Here is a 15520-nt window from a genome sequence, read left to right on the forward strand (position 1 = left end):
GGAACGGCGTTGAGGAGCAAGGTCATCTTGGGTAGTACTTGGTCCCTCGCCAGCATCCAAGTCCAAAATACGTCTCACACGATCCCTCCCGAGGGGTAAAACGCGCCTTTCGCGCTCCATACGACGTTGAGACATCTTTACGTACGTCTTGTACCACCACAAATACTCAAACTCTCGCAAAAGTTTGGCAAAACACGATTGCGGCAAAAGATCGCTCTCAGACGACGCGTCGCGGATGCTGGCTGATGCGAGAAGGAGGCATTTAGCGCATGCGCACCTGGGTCACGCTTGTAAACAAAACAACAGCTTGATCCGTGAACTCCCGGCATCCCCCAAGGCGCATGATTCAAAAGTTTTTGCCTAGTAGGCCTATAACTATTTTTCCGCAAATTTTTTTAAAAACTTTTTTTCGTCGACGTACCATACGTCAGTTCGGCATACGACAGACAATTTTAGTCGACGTTCAATACGTCCAATCGGCGTTAAAGGGTTAAGTTATTAATCTTTGCCTAATGTGACCATTTTGGTCTCCTCAAAGGGTTCCCGTCTCTCCTCCCTCTATCCCAGCCGACCGTGTGCCATTTTCACTAAACATTTCGTCAATCATACATGGAACCAAAATCTTTAGAAAATTTTACTTCATATAACTTATTGTTTCATTACTTTACACTCTTAATTTAATTTTTCAACACTAATACAAAAAAATGTGGAAAGGGGGACTTTTTGGGTTGGTTAGAACAAATCATCCTAATTCCCTTTATTCCTTATGAGGATATTTGTTTTATATTTCAAACAAATCACATTTCAAACAGCTTTCTGGAATGGATTAAGTTTCAGGTCTGAGGCACTACTGTACTTTAAAAAATTATTATTTGTTCCTACACATTATACAAACCATCGGTTCTTTACATTAGGAAGACTTATAATTGGAGGAAGGATTCTAAGTCACCTGAGCTGACTGGATCTCGCTCACCTTGATTCGAACCCTGGTCATAAGAGCTAAGGAATAAATTGTGCCTCTGATGAACTGATCAGAGTACGAACTGCAAGACCATTCATCCTAAGGAGGGCGGGACCTTTTTATAGGAGAAAACAAGCTTGGATAAATCTGACAGGCAACGACATTAAGCACAATACAAGTATATAGTGGTTTTGTCTTAATGTCTGGAACCGACTGCTCCCCTTGCAAGAGTAAGCAAATGCTTTGCTTCCTTTGTTGTAGACAAAAGAAGGTAAGTGACATAACGGATACTCCGTTATGTCACTTACCTGCATCATAGCCAATTCCAATATGTGACAGCCATTCTGCTCTCTGCCTGAGGGAAGATTTGTTTGTATGGTATTTTGTATGGTATTTTTACATTGCATGGAACCAGTGGTTATTCAGCAGTGGGACCAACGGCTTTACGTGACTTCCGAACCATGTCGAGAGTGAACTATCACTAGAAATACACATCTCTTGACGCTTCAATTGAATGCCCGAGAATCGAACTCATGGCCACCGAGGTGGCAGGCTAACCATGCCAACCATGCCACTGAGGCGCTGCCTGAGGGAAGAGGAAAAGGATGGAGGAAGGAGGAGAAGGGAGCCAGTCATCCCCATTCAAACTCTCATCCGCAACCCTACATTTAAGGTGAGATGCTAATCTGTCCCATTAGAGGAGCTGGGTAACCTTACACAACTTGATGAGCAGCCACAACAGGTTCCAGGGAAAAAGTGTCCAAGGACTTGCGTGCAATATCCTGGAGGTAGAAGGTGAAGGTGGTCTGCCTCGACCACACCCCCGCCTTCAGTATTTGGTGTACTGACAGATTCTCCTGGAATGAGAGGGTAAAGGGGATGCTGCTGACCTTGTGGGCCCTCAGTCCAGGGGTATTGGTGTCGTCCACTTCAGAAGTCACATACAACCTTCAGATCGCCTCATGAAGCCAGAAGGAACTCATGTTCTTGGACACTTCTCTCTTGGACAAGCCGGTGCTAACAAAGAATTGTCAACACTTGGCTGGAGGTGTCGAGTCCTCCTCAGGTAGTGCCGCAGTGATCTGAAAGGACACGGCAGCATCTCAACAGCACCACTGTCTACAAAGTACTCTAGAGAGGGGATCGTAAAGGACTCGAACCTGGCGTCAGGGACTGTTGGGTTTTGAGTCTTCACTACGAAGTCCAGGACGAAATTGAGGGTAACCGATCCCCATCCCAACAGTGTATCACATTGAAAGAAATCCCATGTAGTTTGCCTACTCTCTTCGCCAGTGCCAGGGAGAGCAAGAAGAGTCTTGAGTGTCAGATCCCAGTCTGATGACTCGTGATGGTTCGTAAGCAGCTTGAGTCAGACTCCTTAGGTCGAGAGTCACGTCCCATGCAGGGGCCTTGAGATCCCTGAGTGGGCAAGACCTCTAAAAACATCTCTGAACAAGAGATATCTCCACACATACAGAGTTGCAGAACTAAGCCAAGGGCAGCTTGATAGCCCTTTACTGCTGAAACGGAGAGAAGTTTCTCCCAGCGAAGGAAGATGAAAAAGTCCGCAACCTGCTGAAAAGTGGCTCCGACAGGAGAGATACAGTTTCGACGGCACAAACCAAAGAGGATGGCCCACTTCCCCTGGTATACGGCTGCGGAGAACTTCCTGGGGTATCCAGACATCTCTGTTGCAGCACAGTACGAAAAGCCTCTTGCTCGCAAGATGGTGGATAACCTCTGAGCATGAAGTGCCAGGGTCTGCACTGCCTAATAGTGCCATTGGGGCAGCTCTCTCAGTGCCTCAGAAAGAAGGGTCAGCAGATCGGGATACCAAGCAGCCTGAGGCCATTTGGGAGCTACCAGAATCATTCTGAGATTCGGGGTGGTCAACGCTCTGCTGATCACCTCGTGAATTAGACAGAACGGAGGGAAGGCGTAGACATTGAGGTTGTCCCACGGGTGTTGAAATGCATCTTCTGCAGCCATCCATGGGTCCGGTAAGACAGAACAGAACACCTGAAATTTTCTGTTGTGCTGGGTGCAAATAAGTCTATTACTGCTCGCCCCCACAGGTCAAACAACCTCTCAGCTATATCCTGGTGTAGAGACCACTCTGTCCCTATCACCTGTTTCTGGCAGCTGATTATGTCTACCACTACATTCCTCCTGGCTGGGATGTATCTGACTGACAACTCCACCAAGTGAGCCACCATCCACTAGGGTACCTGCATTGTCAACTGATGGAACTGAGGAGAAACAATGCGTCCCCTGGTTGTTGACAAATGCCACTGTCGTGGTGTTGTCACTCATCAGCATCACAGTGTGCCCCTTCACTGTCCTGAAATTCCTTGAGGGCCAGGAAAGCTGCTTTGGGTTCCAGGACATTAATGTGGAAGTATCTGTCATGTTGGTCAGCAACGAGGTCAGCAACTCCTCAAAGTGCGCACCCCATCCCTCGGTCAATGCATCCGAAAACAGAGCATATCAGGAGGGGGAGTATGCAGGGCTACTCCTATCAAGAGGTTCCTGTCATCCAGCCACCAATCCACGTCCCTCCTCATCTCCTCCAATAGAGGAATGAGGAAGGACTGAGGATCTTGAGACTGGGATCAGTATGCCATCATACTCCATTGAAGAGAACGTAGGTGGAGACGTCTGTGAGGGACCAGCTTCTCCAAGGACAACAGTTGACTGACTATGATTTGCAGGTTGTTCACATTGAGACAAGAATAGCTGCACTACCTTCCTGAACTTGCCGACGTGTCTGAAGGGATGACTCTTGCTGCTACTGTATCGATCAGCATGCCCAGGTACTTTTATCATCTACTTGGGTATGAGATCAGACTTCTCTATGCGCCCTTGGTCAGTATGGCTTGCACTTCTTCCCTGAGTGCCACATCTTTTGATAAACCAGGTATGTAAGCCTGCAGATGGACCAGGAGATTGATGAGGGGAGGTTGAGACTCGAAGAGGAGTAGATACCCCTCCTGAAGAATATCCACTACCCAGGTCTCAGCTCTGTATCGCTGCCAAGTTGCCCAATGGCATGACAGGTAAACCCCCCCCCCCCCCCCCCCCCCCACGTTTGCAGCCGCCGGAGGGGAACGTCACCCCTAACGTTTCCCTTTCTTCCTCTCTTTGCTACCCTTACCTAACTTCCCTGAGGAAGAGGAGGGCTAAAAGGGACAATTCTGAGCAGAAGAGGAAGAAGAATGCTGGGTCTTTCCTCTACCACCCTTCAAAGGTTCAGTCTTCTTAGGGCCTGAGGAAGTAGTTGTCTGACCCGAAGGTCGGACCGCAGTGACACCTGAAGGTCCTGATGACCTCGTCACCACTTGGATGAGGTGGTCATTATCGTCAACCTTCACTTGTTCACAGCACCATCCACCATCTCTCTAGGAAAGAGAGAGGAGGAACCAAGCAGTGGTCCATTCCTTAGGGTCATGGCAGGTTCGGGTCCCAAGGTCCTGTCAGACGAGTCAAGACAGCATCTCTCCTCTTAAGGATCAGGTTAGCTCACAGGATTGCCATCTGGTGGGCTAGGTAGGAAATTGCCCTACCCACAGAGGTTAAGGGGGCCGGCCGCAACCCCTATATATGGTGGTATAGGGCGAAAAATGCAGTCATGAAAAAATTCATGGAGCTTCATATGGCAATTGAGAATACGTACACAAAATATTTCGTCCAAATTCCTCTTACTTTCGTAGTTACAGGGTAATTAGTAAACATAACTCAATAAGCCTAAAACATTCATCCGTACAAGAAAATGCAATATTTCTTCTGTTATCGTAAATTTTGATAATTATTGGCAAAGAAATTGTGAGAAATGGCATCTGTAGAGATTCCGTGGCTCGCAGAAGCGAGTATCTGGTTCAACCATGAATCAGTAGGACCATAGACTACAAGTAGATTACACGTTCGAGTTTCACCTCGTGACATTCGCTTGCTTTTACGTATGTTTATGTATGTTTCGGCAAGAAGTTCATCATGCCAATGAGGAAAAGACAAGGAAAACATCTCGCTAACATACAGACGAAGAAAAATCGCTCGAGTATTATAACAGAATATCATAATATATGCGTAGTTAGTGAAGAGAGAGGGGAGGGTTGCCTGGTAACGCCCCCTTCTTGCCTGACAGCACACGTCACACTGTGCCCAAGGCGGCTACGATCGTTTGCGCAAGAAGAGATCTTCATTTATGCTAAATAAACATAGTTTTGGTTTTTTTAATAATACCCAAAATGGGCATTATGCAAATTCATAATAATCATGATTTATTAAATTGTCTTTGTAAAATGAGAGTACACCTTCGAGTTTCACCTCTGACATTCTCTTGCATTTACATTTGTTTATCTTTGTTTCGGCAAGAATGTCATCATGCAAAGAGGAAAATACAAGGAAAACATCTCGCTAACATACAGAAGATAATTTGCTGTAATAAGCCGAGTTAGTGAAGGGGAGAGAGGGGGTTACGTAGGAAGAAGTGCCCCATCTTGCCTCAAGCAGCGCCCCAGGCTACGATATATGAGCAAAGGGATCATCATTTATGATTAAATTATGATAAATACAATAGTTTTGGTTTATTAATACACAAAAAAGAAATATACATTCATAATAATCATTATTTATTAACATTGTCTTTATAGAAATACGAAGGAAAACTTTGAACGCCCGTATCTCAAAACTATACTTATTGACCTTCAAAATCTATCTCCTCACTTAGTTTTAAAGCTATAACATTGGAATTTAGTATATAACTCAGAAAGACATTATAGAACAATCAAATAGAGCCCTTTTTTCCAATTTTTGTTTCGTCTTTTTTTTTATAAATTTTTTTCTCGTGATTTATAGGGTTTATTTTTTTACCATATTGAAAAATTCATATCTAGCAATAAAATGACTTTTAGAAAAAAACTCTCCATTTGATTGGAGGTCTACATCAGGTCTATATATGGTAGTAATCCCAGGTCTTAATATTAAACATCAAGGGAGGAGATAGAATTTGAAAAATTGTTATTTTCGGGATAAATCGCCCTGGCGTCACAAAACCGAAGGTCAGAGGCGAAAATCATATGCGGTTTGGAGATGTCCCAAGTCACCTTATTAAGTGGTATGAATGTCAAAGTCCTGTCGCTAAAAAACGGCATTAGCCGGCTGGCCCCCTTAAGGGAACAGGTGAGGGAGGCCCGGCACTCTTGAGAATCTGTCCTATCTGTAATGCAGCTGGGAGAAGTAAGACATATGATACAGGTCTAGGAGAAAGTCTTTGAGAAGTGGAGCTATCCTAAGAGGAACAAAACAGATCTCATCTAGCAGGCCAGAAGGTACTAGGTTCAGCATCACTGAGTCTTGGCCCCAGCTTGAGACAAACGACCGAGTCGCCCCTCTCACACGTACTCAATGGAGAACTGGGAAAGTCAAGCGAACAACCTGCCAACGACAGCATTCATTTCTCTCATATGCCCCAGACTCTTTTGGGGTTGAAGCCCCTGCAGAAGGAGTCTGTGCAGGGGACCTCATCCTCCCCTCTCCAGGAGCCCAGACACCAAAGCACTGGTTCAGGCCTCTGTCTGAGTACTGGTAGAAGTACTAGCAGGGAGAGTTGAGACACTTGAGTGTCTCTTCCCTTTCTCACACCCTGTGCCCTCACTAGTATGAAGAGAGGAACCTCTGCTAGCAGACAGGGATGTGCTGGCCTCCGTAGAGGCTCGTACATTAACCCTTAAACGCCGAAGCGGTATTTTAAAAATCGTCTCCCGTATGCCAGCGGCGTTCGCAAGCGAGCGCCGAAGCGGAAAAAATGTTATTTTCAAAAAATCACAGCACGCTTAGTTTTCAAGATTAAGAGTTCAATTTTGGCTCCTTTTTTATCATTGCCTGAAGTTTAGTGTGCAACCATCAGAAATGAAAAAAATATCATTATCATATATAAATATTGGGATATATGACACAAGTTAATTTTTTTTCGTTGTATTGTACACTAAATTGCAATCATATTTGTTTAAACACATTGTAAAACGATCAAGGCAACACAGAGAAAATATTATCACAAAATGATGCATGAATTCATAACGCGTGGACGTAAAAAAAAGCCGCTTTAAAAAATTCACCATAAATCGAAATATTGTGCTAGAGACTTCCCGTTTGTTGCAAAATGAAGGTAATTGATTGAATATTACTAGACTGTAAGTGTTGTAGCTTACAATTGCAGTTTTCGACCATTTTGGTGAGTTAAAGTTGACCAAAAGGACGAATTTTTGAATTTTTTCTATTTATCGTTATTTATATGAAAATATTTCAAAACTGATAAAAGCTACAACCATAAGTTGTTTTTTTGTATTCTTCATGAAATTGCGCACATTTTCATATATAAAACTTTATGTAACGGCTATTTTAAAATGGTGCAAACATTACGACAATCGGACGAAAAAATTAGATTTTTTCGAAAGAGTTACCGCGCGGACATAAGGAAAAAGTTTATTTCAAAAATTCACCATTAATCGAAATATTGTGCTAGAGACTTCCAATTTGTTGCAAAAAAAGGTAAATGATTGAATATTACTAGAATGTAATAGTTTTAGCTTACAATTGGGTTTTTCGACCATTTCGGTCGAGTTAAAGTTGACCGAAGGTTGAAATTTTGGCACTTATCGTTATTTATATGAAAATATTTCAAACCCGATAAAAGTTACAACCATGGGTTGTTTTTAGCTGTATTCTACATGAAATTACGCACATTTTCATATATAATACTTTATGTAACGGCTAATTTAAAATGGTGCAAACATTACGACAATCGCACAAAAAAATTTCTGATTTTTTTCGGAAGAGTTACCGCGCGGACAGAAGGAAAATGTTTTTTTTCATAAATTCACCATAAATCAAAATATTGTGCTAGAGACTTCCAATTTGTTGTAAAATAAAGGTAAATGACTGAATATTACTAGAATGTATGAGTTTTAGCTTACAATTGCGTTTTTTTACCATTTCGGTTGAGTCAAAGTTGACCGAAGGTTGATATTTTGGCATTTATTGTTATTTATATGAAAATATTTCAAAACTGATAAAAGCTACAACCATGGGTTGTTTTTTGTTGTATTCTACATGCAGTTGCGCACATTTCCATATATAAAACGTTATGTAACGGCTAATTTAAAATGGTGCAAACATTACGAAAATCGGATGAATTTTTTATTTTTTCTGAAGTTACCGCGTGGACGTAAGGAAAAAGTTTTTTTTCATAAATTCACCATAAATCGAAATATTGTGCTAGAGACTTCCAATTTGTTGCAAAATGAAGGTAAATGATTGAATATTACTAGGATATAAGAGTTTTAACTTACAATTGCGTTTTTAGACCATTTCGGTAGAGTCAAAGTTGACATAAGGTTGAAATTTTGGCACTTATCATTATTTATATGAAAATATTTCAAAACTGATAAAAGCTACAACCATGGGTTGTTTTTTGTTGTATTCTACATGAAATTGCACACATTTTCATATATAATACTCCATGTAACGGCTAATATAAAATGGTGCAAAAATTATGTCAAAGCGCCTGGGTAATGATTGTAAACAAAACAACGCCTTGATCCGTGAGCTCCCAGCATCCCCCAAGCTGCGTGATTCAAAAGTTTTCGCCTAGTAGGCCTATAACTATTTTTGCGCAAATTTAAAAAAACTTTTTTTATATCGAGATACCATACGTCCAATCGGCAATTTATATAGACGTTTAATACGTCCAATCGGCGTTAAAGGTTTAAAGGCATCTTGGTCAGACCGAGGCTGACACAGCACTAGTCTTCGAAGCATGCTTCTTTGAACTAGTGGAGGGAGTGGTTACCAAAGTATCCACTACCTTGGCTCTCAGTTTCGAAGGCCTAATGGGGGCCTGAAGACCGGTACTTCCACCTGCATTTGAAGAAGAGCTGATGAGAGAACCCTCTGCTTCCTCCAAAGAGGGAAGCAGATCCCTAGAAGACTCATGACAAGACTTCTCAGGAGGAGAGGCGACCTTCTTCTTTTAAGGCCGAGAGGCCTTGGAAGAAGGTGATGAGGCAGACCACAAAGACGATGACGATGAGGAAGAAGACGAGGAAGAGACGATGAGGAAGAAGACGAGGAAGAAGACGAGGAAGACGACCATGACGACACTCTACGGGACCTCTTCTTCACTCCCATCTTCAGGATTCCAGCAAAGTACTTCATCCAGGAGGGAGGTTGCAAAACAGGAACAGGGGATGCCTGGATAACAGGGAGCAGGAGCAACCACAGGGGTAGATAGGGGTTCCAAACTTGCTGGTGCTTTGGCATGATCAATAAGGCCCTCCGGACAGCAGACACAGTGATGATGGTCAGGGGTGTCATGAAGCCCAGAGGGGGGAGATGCCACAACTCGAGGTGCCGGAAGGTGCACAACAGTTCCTGTCACCACCGAGGGAGTTGCATCAGTCGGATGGTGGCAGTACATCAGATGCAGGACCTTTTTAAATGTAGCAGTGGTGACGGAGGTGGTGGTAAGGTCACCACTACTTACTTGAGTGGTCACAGGGGCAGCCAGGTGCAACAGCAAGGCCCGCAGCGACAGGGTTCTCGCTAGCCATAGAGAACGCCACGCAACCGCATCCCTGACAGCTGCTCCTCTGTCATACCTGAAGAAAGGATATTCAGATTAGGGGAGGGGGCTCTTTGTTGCACCAAGGGAAATTCAACTTCATCAGAGTTACCCGAGGTCTCCGTACCGAGATCATCATGAACCCCTACCTCCCCTCCATCCTCATCACTCAACGAATAGGATGAAGAGGGCAAAGAGGAGGCCTCCTCTGTAGAAAAAGCAAAACGGAGAAGCTTGCTGGGAGGGGTCCAGTAGCGAGGGAGTCGTCAGAGGCAAGTTACCCTCCGACAGCACGACAAGTAAACCTCCGGCGGCGTCTTGGTGCCCTTCCTCCGGTAACATTTCCTCCCTGCAAACTTTACCATTGCACAGGGGACCAAGAAACACACTCATTGCAAGTTCATTCAGGATTGTAATCCTGCCTCCTGCAAGATGTTCAGAGAGCATGAGGATCAACATCCACACTTGATCTCTAATTGTTGCACTTTTACTGCCCACCCTCAGGCACATGCACTTGGGGAGGTAGGACTTAGAAGCCAGCTTAACATAAGCATGGGTTTGCATGTTGTAACTGAACCACAATCAACAGCAAACATACACAGGATATTGATGCACATACTGAAAAAATGGAAAGATCTTACTGTGGAAATACAAGGGAAAGACTAGCAACAGTCTAGCGAGTACAGAGTGATGTGATACACATCCAAACCCGACAACAGCCGAAAGTAAAGTGGAATACGTATACCCAGGTGGAAGGAGCTATCCCACCCAGGAGGTAGTTCAACTGCCGAACTACCTTGCTATAAAAGTCTAGCTACTGTTTCCAGTTTCGCTGATGGTAGCTGCTAATTAAAGGACTGATGGTTTGTATACTGTGTAAAACAAATAAAGGCAGTCCCCAGTTATCCTATGAAACAACTGTTGGGAGAATATGAATGAAGGTCAGTAAAAGTAATAAAAAGGATTGCAGCTTGGGACCCAAAGGGATGCTGCAAAGAACCTTTAATAATGCTTACAGTGCACCACATGATCTCTCTGGGTAAGAGAAATAAACAAGTATCAAAGAATACTATTTCACTTTGGTTAAGGCTGCTCAATCTTAAGTGTGAAAGGTTATATCAAAATGACGCTGGGCAGTTGAGATTAAATGCATATGATTATGGCACTCAATATCAGTCTATCTGTTCAACTAACTTGGTGGTCAGTAAAATTATACTGAATTTAATCCAGGATATGTCTAACAAAAATAGCTGAAGTTATAATGGAACAGATAGAGTCTTCTACGATAACTAACATCTATGTCTTACATGAAAAGTAATGTCAAATTTATACCTACAAATTATTAGTAGAATCATCTTGTTTGATACTCTAAAGTCTCCCATTCCTCTGAGTATCCATCTGCAAACAAACTGGAACACTCATCATATCTGGTCCACATAAAACTGAAAGCTGGCCTAATATGACAGATGGGATTTTGATGAAACCCACTGAGTTTTTTTCACACAAAACTAGTCAAATTAAGTTTGAGTTACCACTTCCCAGTCCATTGTTCTCACTACTTTATGCCTAAGGTCAAAAATTGGTGAAGAGGGTGGTTTCATATGGTAAATCCATGGGCTATCATTCTCCTGCATGACAGAAATAAGGATATTAAATCTGGGGACATTTTTACTATGGCTGACTCCTTGATTACACTCACAAAAGATTGAGAGGCAGCAGTGGATTGGCAAGTGTTACAACCAATATGCTGAGCACCCCGTTGAACAACTGAATATGTAACAAACATTCCAGAATATTTACTTGAATTTTATTCATCACATCACAAATCCAGCTGCCTTAGGCATTCAACTACTCAAATCCAAATCAATGGAACTTAAAAGGCAAAAAATTGCTCCAACCAAAAGTCTGAAATACAAGCCATACGTACCAGCATCACAATTACACCATTTGCCCATAACACAGGTGCCCATTAGACCGCATTCACATTTACGTGATCCTGGAAGTGATCCTCCCCAGTAATCCATCGGCTGGTTATTACGAGATACCCACCATGTATAGGGCTGAAAATTTTTTAAAAAATTTTCTGTTACACATTTCTTACTAAGATAAGTCATACAAAACTTGAAAGTGCCAACAAACCACAAAATGAAATTTGAAAATAACTATTACAGAATATAATATATATATGAATATGAATTTACACTCTGAGTAGTACAAAACTAGAAAAAAACTCAGGTTTCACTGAAATACCTCTACTAAAAGCTAGAACACTGACACTTAAATGCACATGAATGTATATAATATTCTCTTACTTCATATTTACAATTACTTTATCAAATGAAGTTTCTACAGTAATTTAATGTCATTCAAAAGCATAGAAAAATTGGTGATGTGGATACTGAGATGAAGAGGATGAGGACTGTAATTTGGTGAAGAGACAGACCATAAAGGAAGTAGAACATTTACATTACTTATATTACTGGAATGCAAAGTGCTAAATTACTGGTCAAGAAGTGTTCCTGCAGCACACTGAGAATATTTATGACACTTGTAATAAACCCTTGCTTCTCTGTACAGCAGAAACATGCATTTTTATGTTAAAATAATGTTTTACGTATACTTACCTGGTAGTTACATATAGCTATAGTCTCAGACGTCACGGCAGAATTTCAAAATTCGCGGTAGCGCTAGTTGATAGGTCAGGTGATCCCTTCCCCCCTGCCCCCTACCGGGGTACTAGGAACTATTCCAGCTAAGCTCTGATTTTTTTATGCCTACCTGTCCACAGAGGGGAGGAGGGTGGGCTTTTGTTATGTAACTACCAGGTAAGTATACATAAAACATTATTTTAACATAAAAATGTAATTTTTACGTATACAACTTACCTGGTAGTTACATATAGCTGATTGACACCTTTAGGAGGTGGGTCAGTGACAGCTAACTACTGCTTAATATAATTGAATAAGAAGACTGAAATAGTTCCTTACCTGCTAAGGTAGCCGAATTAGCGATTACTGCCTCTGTAATCCGCTAACCTTAGAGCAACAGCGGGGTGTATGGACCTGGTCGCTGGTTGCTTACAGGAGTGCATGTCGACAAAGGCGTAACCTGTATGCGACACGACATCCAAAATGCTACTTCTCTGGGCGCAGTACCACAACGAAGAAATAAGGAGGGATCACCTAACCCCAAACGATTAAAAATGATATTGTTATGATACAATAAAGTTTTATACATACTTACCTGGCAGATATATACATAGCATAGCTATTACTCCGTCGTTCCCGACAGAAATTCGAATTTCGCAGCACACGCGGCAGGTAGGTCAGGTGATCTACCCCCCCGCCGCTGGGTGGCGGGAATAGGAACCATACCCGTTTTCTAATTCATATTTTTTCTTCCAGCTGTCTCCTGAGGGGAGGCTGGGTGGGCCATTTAATTGTATATATCTGCCAGGTAAGTATGTATAAAACTTTATTGTATCATAACAATATCATTTTTATACATTCAACTTACCTGTCAGATATATACATAGCTGATTCACACCATTGGTGGAGGGTCAAAGACAGCTATTACTGAATAGACAGGTAAACAACATACATTGTAGGTAATAAATAAATAAAACCTTGGTTCCTATGTGTTTAGACGAAGGGTCAACTTCCTAGCTATTGCTAGTAGTCTGCTTCGTCTCAAGAGCCTCAGCGAGGATGTGACCTATGGCTAAGAGTTCTTGTAGATCTGTCAATGGGGTCTTATCCACTTACTTGACAGAATCTAGTGGTCATTTGTCAATGGGGTCTTATCCACTTACATGACAATACACCAATGCCTATTGGCATAATTTAAGGAGCACAACACCGATCCCGATCACCTGATACTAACACGAGGGTTTGTGGTTTTGTGCTTAATTGAAAGAGCTATCCCCAAACTCATTTCAAATAACCCCAGAAAATAATACACTTATGTTAAAAAAAAAAAAAAAAAAAAAAAAAAAAATTTAATTCACTAGTTAAGGATCAGAGTCGGCTCCCTATCCCAGCAACGCATCCGTGGACACATATAACAAAGAGAGAAGGATCTCTCATAGGCCCACTTGATCTCCTTCGTGCAAAGAGAAGTCAACACAGAGTTGCATCTCCCGTTATTACAGCTAATATGTCTCTCACGACATATTGTTATGGAAAGAACAAGAATTGTTAAAAGCTCGCACTTCAAGCGCTTTTAATTCTTAGCTGTTTGAAGGAATCATCAAGTTACTCAAGAAGTGCTTTAGAGATTCCACTGTTCCAAAGAAGACCAGGGCTTTCTTTGAAATAGATCTCTTCTGGATGAAGCCCAGAGCCTGGCTTGCGCCTGGCTGGAGCTTCACGCCTGCCTGGCGGCTCGCCCCTGGCTGGCGCCTCGCGCCTGCCTGGCGTCTCGCGCCTGGCTGGCGCCTCACTCGCGCCTGGCTGGCTCCTCGCGCCTGGCTGGCTCCTCGCGCCTGGCTGACTTCTCCCCAGTTGCTGGAGATTCGAGCTTGTTAAGAGTCTTGATGAAAAACTGGCGATGTCCACTCGGACACTTTATTTGCCTGATTTATTCGCCTCTAGCGCATCTGTGCCAGATTGGAGGCCTACTCCTTCTCCTCATCAGACAATGACAGTGTTTATTTGGATTGTCTTGCTCTGGCGTCTTTACGCCTGTTTGGCATTTGGCGCCTGATTGGCGCTACATTGTCCGAAAGTCTGAACATCCACAATCGTTATCAGGAGAATGGAAAAGGGTGGAAGAAATTCTGCCACTTTGAGTTTATGGCCTCTGCAACAAGGGGAGGTAATTTTAGTCAGCTACATCCAGTAGACGATAGGAAATCTAATAGTCCGAGAGACCAGTCTTCCTCCGAGGAGGATCATACTTGATACTTCCGTTGCTAACGAGCACTCTTCCTACATGTTGATGAGTTCTCTCGTTGCAAAATCTTCCCTATCCTTGCACGAAGGCAGGGAAAGAGCCTGGAAGTCTAAAGAGACTCTGAGCTGAAATTGGGAGGATTCCTGATTTCTAGCTCTTTAAATATATCTCTTCGAACCTTCTGGGAAGTAGTTTTGAGCCCTCATCGTATTCCAAAGACTCTGTCAGCAAACGTTTAAACCTTATCTTCTTTTGTAGATGACAACGTAAATACATTGCCTGGACAACGAATCCTTTATCTGAAAGCGTTGATCCAGGAATAAAAGGTTTTAGTTCTTTTGCCAAACATACCATGCTGGCAGGAACCCATTGCCGAGTCTTTCTAGAATTTGATTCCAGATCCAAGAAAACCAACCCAAAAATTTCACTCGTCCTTTTGGTCGTTTAGTACCAAGAGAAACATTGATGAGCAGTAGTTCCATCTTGTCAGAACACGGAATCTGAGGCCCAAATAGGATCCCATTGTAATTATAAGATCTCCTAGTCTTGTCGAATAGAGGTATTGTATAAGATCCCGAAGATCTTAATGCTCTGCTATCTCCAATTCCCTTTATAGAGACAGAGTATAGCCTTTTACTGCATTCTTTGATAGCAGATATATACAAAGGTGATTCTTCCCTCTGAAAGGGAAGAAAAAACCGCTATGTGGTTCACAGAGGTATCGGAAGAGGACAGTTTCCTCATTCCCTCTAGCACGATCTGCAGAAATTATATATCTTATCCATGACTACTGTCATTTACCTTGAAACATCCTCTCCTTCATGTCCACTTCTGGTCAGTCTGCACGCAGACAGACTCAGAGTGGAGAGGTTGTTAAGGTCCATTTAAAATAGATGCTGAAAGAATATTCAGACTGTCTTGGAAAAGACTTCCAAAACCTGCTGTGAGAAGAACGTGACCTCTGTGAATCCAACCTCTCTAAGTCTAAAATGAGGCATAACGTATTATCCTCTCTTTCTTTGACGCCCTTTGTCTTACATTCTGTAAAG

General features: G+C 42.6%; 1 protein-coding gene across 3 annotated transcripts in view; it reads right to left on the minus strand.

Annotated features, from left to right (window-relative positions):
- Positions 1–15520, minus strand: part of LOC135218416 (neurexin-4-like) — a 516193-nt gene that overhangs the window by 273868 nt on the left and 226805 nt on the right. For all 3 annotated transcript variants that reach the window (XM_064254722.1, XM_064254720.1, XM_064254721.1), the window contains one exon: positions 11506–11638. In XM_064254722.1, coding sequence (XP_064110792.1) covers positions 11506–11638 — 133 coding nt within the window. The remainder of the gene's footprint in view (positions 1–11505; positions 11639–15520) is intronic.

Source organism: Macrobrachium nipponense, chromosome 9 (genome assembly GCF_015104395.2).
Source record: "Macrobrachium nipponense isolate FS-2020 chromosome 9, ASM1510439v2, whole genome shotgun sequence".
Taxonomy (NCBI): Eukaryota; Metazoa; Arthropoda; class Malacostraca; order Decapoda; family Palaemonidae; genus Macrobrachium; species Macrobrachium nipponense.